The sequence below is a fragment of the Gadus chalcogrammus genome, chromosome 4 (assembly GCF_026213295.1).
Source record: "Gadus chalcogrammus isolate NIFS_2021 chromosome 4, NIFS_Gcha_1.0, whole genome shotgun sequence".
Classification (NCBI taxonomy): domain Eukaryota; kingdom Metazoa; phylum Chordata; class Actinopteri; order Gadiformes; family Gadidae; genus Gadus; species Gadus chalcogrammus.
This window is the reverse complement of record NC_079415.1, coordinates 13,052,728-13,061,986: the sequence shown is the minus strand read 5'-3', so window position 1 is coordinate 13,061,986 and position 9,259 is coordinate 13,052,728. Positions and strand designations below refer to the sequence as shown.

General features: G+C 44.7%; 2 protein-coding genes across 4 annotated transcripts; both read left to right on the top strand.

Annotated features, from left to right (window-relative positions):
• Positions 1 to 267: 267 nt before the first annotated feature.
• Positions 268 to 7,321, top strand: plgrkt (plasminogen receptor, C-terminal lysine transmembrane protein). Of its 3 annotated transcripts, none has more exons than XM_056587416.1 (6): positions 268 to 367; positions 880 to 964; positions 4,521 to 4,651; positions 5,821 to 5,930; positions 6,840 to 6,959; positions 7,131 to 7,321. In XM_056587416.1, exons 2-6 carry the CDS (start codon positions 890 to 892, stop codon positions 7,226 to 7,228), a joined length of 534 nt encoding a protein of 177 aa, XP_056443391.1. In that variant the 5' UTR covers positions 268 to 367; positions 880 to 889; the 3' UTR covers positions 7,229 to 7,321. The 3 variants fall into 3 exon arrangements, with proteins under 3 accessions (XP_056443391.1, XP_056443393.1, XP_056443392.1); XM_056587418.1 differs by lacking the exon at positions 7,131 to 7,321 and adding an exon at positions 6,203 to 6,275 and having other exon boundaries at positions 6,840 to 6,929; XM_056587417.1 differs by having other exon boundaries at positions 6,840 to 7,224.
• Positions 7,322 to 8,303: 982 nt separating this feature from the next.
• Positions 8,304 to 9,233, top strand: rln1 (relaxin 1). Its single transcript, XM_056587836.1, has 3 exons — positions 8,304 to 8,484; positions 8,541 to 8,544; positions 8,987 to 9,233. Exons 1-3 carry the CDS (start codon positions 8,304 to 8,306, stop codon positions 9,231 to 9,233), a joined length of 432 nt encoding a protein of 143 aa, XP_056443811.1.
• Positions 9,234 to 9,259: the final 26 nt, after the last annotated feature.

Genomic DNA, 9,259 nt, shown 5'->3' with positions numbered 1-9,259 from the left:
GCTGGCAGAAGATCCTGAATTGTAGCGTTATTGTCGCCGCCACGCAATTTCTGGTATTTGACTTCCTATGAGCTGTGAACAGTCAACTTCCCGGAACGAGAAGAATAAGAACAAAACAAGAATAACCACAGCAGCAACAACCACAACCACAATGAAAATGAGTTTTTGCGAAAATGTTGCCAAAGCAATATTCATAGGATGTAACGGGAACGGATATCTCCCTACCGGAAGTATCGGCGTCCCTTGTCAGTAACGCTCATTTGAGGGATCCCGTTCCAGGCGTTCCGTAGCGAGAACGCACTGCCGAAGAGTTACTTTCGAATCATACTTGCTTATACTCTGATACTCTCTCACACACATTCGACAGGTAGGTCACACCTTCCTATTCTTTAGATTACAAAGTTTCTTGCATAGCCACTTCGTAGGTTACTAAAGCAGCTAACAATGCATTTGTAGATCACTCGGACATTATAAAGATTAGCCTATTATAGATATTTATACAGCCTTCGGTTTGGACCGAAAGCTATCAAACCAAAGTTTGACCATAATATATTCAACTAGGCTACTTGTCGTTCCTTACCACTGGGTCTAGTAAAAGGCTATAAGTCGGCTAATATGCCTTATGAGAATGACACGACTTGGAATATATCCTACCTAATAATAATACATTTCATTTATTATTATTATTATTAGTAGTAGTAATTACCTGTAGTGTACCCAACTTTTTCTTTTGTAAAGAAGTTGTAATGTATGTTTGTGCATTACTATTTCTGTATGTCACTATTTATTAGTAAAAACAATTTTAGAATACATCCCGAAAAAGGCAGTGCCTTCTTCAGAATCGATGTTTATTTACCACCCTGTCTTTAAAACCCTTAGACACACCATCATGGGGCAGTGGAACTCTACCCCCTCTGAAATAGACGAGGACGAGCCCTTCCTCCTGTACAAGGAGCAACTGCAGGTGAGCGACGCTCCAACTGCCCCCCCCCCCCCCCCCCCCCCCCCTCCGCAAAGTCAACGCAGCAGAGATTCAGCGGCTGTTGTTTAAAGTCTTACACCCTGAGGCCAGAGAGCTTCACTTTTATTGCAGTTATCATTCCCTATTCACAAACGAGATTCTTCTTTCACAGCAAAACGCATTTCTGATATATGTCTACCTGGGAGCTTTAGAAGCAGGTGTTCCTGGGTGTCATTATGACCGTGTCGTTATTGGGCCCTCTAACGCGTTTATGTTGGTGGTCTCCCCGTCTTGGCCCTTCGCACCGTGTTGTAGTGTGAGTAATAATGGCCATCAACGGCCAATCAATGAGTTGGAGAATTGCGCCTTGGGTTTGTTCTTTGCGTCATCCGTTGGAGTTTTGTTGTATTATTGTTGGATTTTATTAATAACCAAAACGGTTTTAAATGTTTGTTTGCTTACTCAGGAAACTATGCTTTAATGGATGACCAGATGAGTCTGTGTTGTTGACTCTGTACCTACTGAACATGGTACTTCTATTTTCTGTAAATAACAACAACAATGAATATCTGATGAATTCATATTAATGCACACCAGACTATACTATCGACCACATCTCAGTTTCAACCATGTGACCTTTAATGAAAACCCTCATTGTATCTTGAGTGATGCTGTAATTGGGAGACATTAACGGGTAAAACAGCAGTCTTTTACAATCTATGACGTGTGTTAAGTATACAGTTGACCACTGTAATGCATTAAGATGTCAGGAAACCATCATTCCTTCACCATTCCTTCATGCACGTCCTTTCAAATGATTCTGTGTCACAGAGCCAACCAGCCCCACTCTGTGGTTAGACAGCCTGAACCTATATTGTAGGCCTCCAGCATGATCCTTTATGTAGCCATCGCTCGGTGTGTGAGAAGCACGTCATTATAATTGAAAGTGAAAGACGTCTTGATGTCGAAGAGCTATCGCAGCCTAATAACAGGGTGTGTTCTGTCTTCTATGATCTCTGATCTCACAAGGGGCGGGGGGGGCTATAAAAGGTGGTAGGCGTAAGATCTTTGATTAAGGCCGTTTTTCACTGGTTACTTTCCCCAAGCGATGTGGTGGTTTGTGGTTCTGCCCTGAGCTCCGCAGCGATGCGTTTAAAAGCTTTATTTACTGAGACTGTATGGCGACCCACGGGTCACCAGCGTGTCAAACTGCTGCATCAGGAGCCTGCGGAGGACCTTGCTTTCAATGCTCTTTACCTGAGCATTTATTCAGGTCGTTTTGCTTTTGTATCACATGACATTAAACTCAACGATAAACTGGTGTTGTAAGGTTTTTTTATACCGGGGATAATATTGTTGTGTAAGTATCTGGGGACCCTGGCCTGTCTAACCTCCTTAACTCGTCATTTGTATGAGAAGATGTTAAAGAAATGGAATTACACATTCATGTTCAAGACACGCCTATTTTGCACTGTGTTTATATTCAACAACCTCACAGAACCCTGTTTTTGACTGGGTCCTCGATGTTCTCCCAGTTTCTTCTAACTCTTACAATTAAACGGGCTTCTCAGACTCAAATTCAATTGGATAATTAAATAATTATAAAACAAGTTGGCAAAAGAAAGAAATCTTGAGGAAGGATTCAATTAAAATTTATGACAAACACAACACAAAGTTACATTCATGACACAGGAAACACAAAGTTCTATACATTTATGACTCATGAAAAACACTGTTACATACATCTATGCTAGTTAATCACAACACAATAGTAAGTAAGGACCAACTATGCTATTTTAAGGGCGGAGCATACCATCGCTAAGCAATGGAGGAAGCACACCCACAGGACCTGTTCTCCCACCTAAACCGGTTTGGACGTCTCCTCTAAACTTGATCTGTTAATATCGTTTCTCAGAAGGTAGCCATCATGCTTCATGACCATGAACCATTTTTACAGGGGATCTCTACCTTCCATCGTCCACGCATCTCATTCTTTGTTATTTTCTTTGCTTCCTCATCCTCATCTGTAACTTCTTATTGACCAGAGAAAATCTATCTCTCTGGTCAGATGACTCATTGACTTAAAAAAAAATTGGCAGAGTGTGTGCGTGTCTGTACGTGTGTGTGTGTTTGCTTGGGTGTGTGTATGTCGGCTCCGGCTCTCGGTGTCCACCGAGAGCTGGAATCAGGGTCTGTCTCATCTTCTCCCTTTTGCATTAGTGGAGGCTTGGGTCCACATGATGTAATCATAACAATATCCCTCCTGCTTCACGTCAGCCTCTGGACCTGTTGCAGAGGCTCCTAACACCACCACACCTGACGGGAAATGTATTTAGCACATACTCCCAAATACATTTCCCCTGAAAACATTCTCTCCATCACCATCCCAGTCCACTGCCAATTCTCTTTTCTTGGTTGTTTGCATCGCTAATGCTACAGTGGGGGGAACAGGTGTGTCTTTGTGTCAGTATGTGTGTTTGTGTGTGTCTGTGTAAGTGTATGTGTGTGTCTATGTAGGTTTGTGTGTGTGTGTGTGTGTGTGTGTGTGTGTGTGTGTGTGTGTGTGTGTGTGTGTGTGTGTGTGTGTGTGTGTGTGTGTGCGTGTGCGTGTGTGTGTGTGTGTCTCAGTGTGTGTGTTGGCGCAGGTATGCGACTGATTATGGAATCTTTAGAGTGATTCTATTGATTTCAAGTGTCTTGTTTTTCTTGTTTTTATCACTTATGACTCGTTAAGCATTTATGTCGGCTAGTGGCCACCTATAGCTACACACTTGTTCCCTGCAGGGGGCAATCGGTAAAATCACCATATTGTTGTTAATTAGTAGCATCCAGTTTAAGTATGGTTTTTATGGTAGAATTATCAAAGAATGAAGGCGTTGCCATGAGGGTTTGAAACCAGTTCTGTAGCTAGCCCCTGCGTCACTGGCCTGCCTGATCTCTGAGTATAGTTTCACTTTCAGTTTGAATGGAACCGACGGTTTCCTCTCTGACACGCTGCCTTTTGACCAGAACAAAGCCGCGTTTGTTTTGTCCTTTTTTTACTTCATCCCTGAATGTCACTCATTTTGTGTTTCAGTTGATATGTGTATGCGTGAGTGTTATCGTGCCTGCGCGTGTGTGTCTAATGAGGTCGTACCGGAAACAGAGTAGACAATGGTGGCTCACCGACCCGGCTGGGCTCAACCTGAATGAATGGAGAGCATCGTCATAATTAGGATATTTAAAATGTTATCATAAAAAAATATGTATTTATTGTTATTGTTATTGTTATTTATTGTATTTATTTCTAGGCCAGTAAAATTCACATGTGTGTGTTTGTTTGTGTACGTGTTTGTGTGTGGATGTGTGTATGCGTGTGTGTGCCACGTACCTATGCGTGTGTTGTGTATGAGTGTGTATTTGTATGTGTATGTGCATTTTTATGGGACCGTATGTGTTCAAGTACGTGTACATATACTCGTGTGTGTGCAATGTACGTGTGTGGGTTTGTGTGTGTTGTGTGTGTTTGTCCATGTATGTGTGTAATTGTGTGTGTGTCTATCCGTGTGTGCGTTTACAGCAGGAGCGAATGATGGAGCTGCAGAACCAGTGGTTGGAGCGGACAAATGCCATGGAGATAGCCTGGTCCAGGGAGTTCGTCAGATACTACGGAGCCTTCTGCGCAGTCTCCACCGTGGGGCTCTGTGTGGGGTGCGGCTGGTTATCTCTCTCTCTCTCTCTCTCTCTCTCTCTCTCTCTCTCTCTCTCTCTCTCTCTCTCTCTCTCTCTCTCTCTCTCTCTCTCTCTCTCTCTCTCTCTCTCTCTCTCTCTCTCTCTCTCTCTCTCTCTCTCTCTCTCTCTCTCTCTCTCTCTCTCTCTCACACACACTCATCTGGAATCCAGGAGGCAATCTGCTCCAGAGACTTCCTTTCCTCCACCCGCACATTTGAACAACTATAAGGCTAATTTTAAATGTGTGTGTATAACTTTGTATCAGAGGGATTGTTCAGCAGGTTGATATTAAGCCTGCAATATCTTAATACCACTAATACGTTTTTCTCAGTCGCTTTGGTACATTTCTCAGATTAGAATTTAAATTTGCAAAATAGTAAATGCATTTCTCAAAACAATTCGTACAAATAGCAAAACACCATGGATTTCATGTAAAAGCCAGTCTCTTGCTCAAAATCCTTAGTTTGTTTCTCGAAAGTGACAAACTCCTTGTGTCATTGTGTACGGATAAGACAGTCAAATTGCTTAGTCATGTTGTCAATATACCGGTAACAGTGTACTCTGGAGGGATGTTCTGATGTAAACTATGGCTAAAGTTTTGAAGACAATTATTGTAAATTGTAAGTTACACCTTAGTGTATGTGGGAGATTGATTGCAAGAGACTGGACAAGATACACATTTACTCTTTGACTGTTTGTAATGTAATTTGTTGACAGACCATGTCATTGTTAGAAATGTGAACATAGGAAAATCTGATTGAACAGGTAGTGTTGAGAAATTCAATTCTGATCTGAGAAATGTACCAAAGCATCTGAGAAAAACTGTAATACCACTAATACTTAATAGTGATACTTAATATCACTATTAAATATTAAGTGTTCTTTGTTACTTTTTTGCAAGGTTACAGATGCCTGTAATTCAAGCATTCCGTAGCCATTATGGACTTGTAAGCATTGTCCTCAAATGCACAAGTAAACTTGAAACAAAAAAACATATTTTAGGTGGACGATTTAGCTGCTAAACCTAGTATTCAGTCAGAGACGTGTTGTCTCACCATTTATAAGGACCAATCACTTACACCTGAGTAACTAAGGTATGAGACGGCCATTCAGGACTGAGGGAGTGTGTTGTTGTTTCGACTTGGCAGTGCCTTTCAGAGGAGGAGGCTGGTCCTGCTGGCGCCACTGGTCCCCCTGGGTTGCGTGCTGACCTACCAGCTGGACCAGGTCTACGGCACCCTGCGGGGTCGGGTCAGAGGTGAGACCGCTCCCTCGGTCCTCCTACCACGGGTGTGAGTGGACGAGGTGCACAACACCGCTAAACACTTGGATAGTGTTTAGCGGTGCTATGAGAGCTGCCAAACAATCTTTGGGAGTATAATGGATGTCAATGGGTCACCAACTGCCCAATATCTGAACTTACGTACACCGCGAGATGGGGTGGGTTGGCCAAAATCATAGAGAATGTCAACGACTAACCTTGGGTCTTATTCAAATCCTTTCACTTACGGTAGCTTATCGTCCTGACAGAATCTCTTGCAGAAGCGTTTTCAAGTCATCGCTGAGCTCATACTCCCGCGGGCGCCCACCAGTGTACAGCAAGGTGGGTGCAATATGCACGATTATCTTAAACATCGTGCTGTGGCTACTTTTCTTCAAGATTCTACGATTCATATGAAACATGATTGCACCATTATCCAAAGAGATGTAAACGGCCACATCCCGGTTGCTAAATCGACCCACGTTTTCTGTACAAAAATGTATCCGGTGCGAGTCCGATACCTACCAGGCTGAGGCGGTCGTGAGCACAATGTGGCTTTTTTGTAAACGGAAGCGTTTTTGAATCTATATATAATCCAAATCCAAATCATGGTAGAAACCTTAAAGGTGACTAACACTCACAGCAGGTGTGAGTGTGATTAGCCGTTGCAAGCCGTTTAGAAAATCTGCCTCTTCTGACATCACAAGTGGGCGTGTCCACCTAGATGAATGACGGATAATCACACTCACACCTGGTGGTATAATATGTCACCTTTAATGTCAAATGTTACGCAGTCTTGTAAAAGGAGCACTTGCGAGGAGAGCTGTTTAAAAGCAGAGTCGCTATTGGAACTCCACTGAAGTAATGCAGCAGGTTGTGAGATAACTTCCTGCATTGTCTCTCCAGAGGAGGCAGAGAGACTCATGGGGTCAGAGCGAGCCAAACTGGGCCCACCAGGAGGGCACCTGACCTTCCAGGCCCTAGAGGACATCCGTAAGGCCAGACCCAACGCACTCCGTGCATGGCCTATCCCCAGGGGCGCCGCTAGGGATTTTGGGCCCCATGAAAAGAATGAAACTTAGTGTCATTATTTTTTCTGTATTATAATTTCATCATCATTAGGGGCCTCTCTGGGCCCCCCTCCATCATGGGCCCTTAGAATCCGTCTCCTTTACCCCCCCTTTTCGGCGCCCCTGCCTATCCCTCATGATCACCCTCTCTTCCGGAAGAATCTGCCCACTCCACCACTTGATGCTAAAGATCCTGATGTCAGTTGCGGCCATTTTACTAAATAATCGTCTGATGTCGTCTGGCATCGTAAAGAATAACCACTCTTATGTTTTACATTTGCACTATCAAACTCAAATAAATAAGCAATAAAATATATTTTCCAGTTATTAATGATGGTGTTTGTGATTATTTTTGCACTACGCAATGTTTGCATTTGACTTAAAGTCAGTGTTTTCCCCATTGGAAACCATTAACTGATAAAACTCTTCTGTCGTTTACGTTCTGTGAACGAGGTTCACGCCGAGAAAAGGGGCAACACAGGAATGGTCCAGTCCATTCATAATAGAGGGTTGAGGAATGTTCCAATGTGTCCGGAAAGGTGGCGGAGAACGGGAGGAGGGGGTCGTTAGAAGAAGAGCATCTCCAAAGCATGCAATATCATTTAACCCCTGAGGGACCCTCTGGGGTTAAAGGGTGGTCTACCAATACATCTACCAGTCGTCCAATATCCATGACCAGGGGACCGCCTGCTACATATGGAGACTTAAAATTGTCCATTGATCCATTGAAAGTTTGATTGAGTGTGTTGTGGTCTTATCTGTGTTTGTGAGGGTAATTATCATGGCAAGCTGCAGGTGTACCTGTGTGTGTGTGTGCCCGCGTATGTGTGTGTGTGTGTGTGTGTGTGTGTGTGTGTGTGTGTGTGTGTGTGTGTGTGTGTGTGTGTGTGTGTGTGTGTGTGTGTGTGTGTGTGTGTGTGTGTGTGTGTGTGTGTGTGTGTGTGTGTGTGTAAGGTTGGGGGCTTAGGCAGATGAGGAGACCATGACTCATTGATGGCTAGTTGGGGTGGCTATATAAGGGCTCATTCCCCAGAAGGACGCAAGAAGAGAAAACCAAAGTCTCCTATTAGACCACTGGCAGAAGACTCACTAGTTCAGTGCCCGACACCGCTGCGAGTTGACGCAAACTCACTGAAACCAACAAGATTTCTTCTTCAGTTCAAAAAGAATTACCATTGTTACCGCGAGAGAAAAGAGAAAAGGCGCTCATAGTACGACTTTGTTATCCGTTCGTGTTGGGGAGAAGCAGGAAAGTCTCACGTCGAGCATATTACGCTGAAAAAAGTTGAGGAAGAAGAGGATGCTTCTGAGAGTGGCCGTGGCGGCGGTGCTGGTGCTGGTGTGTGTGTGCAGCGGGGCGGCGAACGGGCTGCTGGTCCCCCGGGACTACGGGGTGAAGCTCTGCGGGAGGGAGTTCATCAGAGCCGTCATATTCACATGCGGCGGCTCCCGCTGGAAGCGCTCCTTAGACGACCACTTGGGTGAGTTCTCCTTTATTAAGGTTTAATGCTTTTTATTTTGTAACCTCTGTGTTCAGAAACGTAATTGCCGTTATTTGTAGGCTATGTTTTTTTGATCTAACTTGTTTGCGATTTGTCTGAAACGCAAAGACTTTTATGAGGAATAGGCCTAGAAGATACGGTAGAAGTTAATTCACCGAAATGGAGATGCCGACTGCATTTTGGCCAGAACCTTTTTATTTTTTCCAGGACTATGGACAGCTCCGTTGTAGTTTGGGTCTGTATTTAAAAGCCCCCTCTCTCTCTCTCTCTCTCTCTCTCTCTCTCTCTCTCTCTCTCTCTCTCTCTCTCTCTCTCTCTCTCTCTCTCTCTCTCTCTCTCTCTCTCCCCCCCCCCCCCAAACAGACCCCTTCCATAGGAACTACTACAGTGACGTCCCACAAGAAGAAGCCAACCAACCAAGCTGGCAGAACAATTACGCTAAAGTAATAGAGGTCGTCCCGTACCCCCACCCACCCCCCAGCTTCAGCGACACGTTGGCCGACCTGCTGGCTGCGTTCGGGCGGGACGCCGGGGGCCCGGTGCGCGCGCAGGACACTCTGGGGGATTTTCACCTGTCCATGACGTCAGAGCAGCAGGGAAAACAATCGAGCGTCGAGTGGCCGCAAGCCTCCTCCTCATCGAGGAGAAAGAGGAACTTTTCTCTTGGCGTTGCCGGGATGTGCTGCAACCTGGGCTGCACCAAGAACGACATAGGACACCTGTGCTGAGGATGGGACGGGGAGCGGGACGGGGA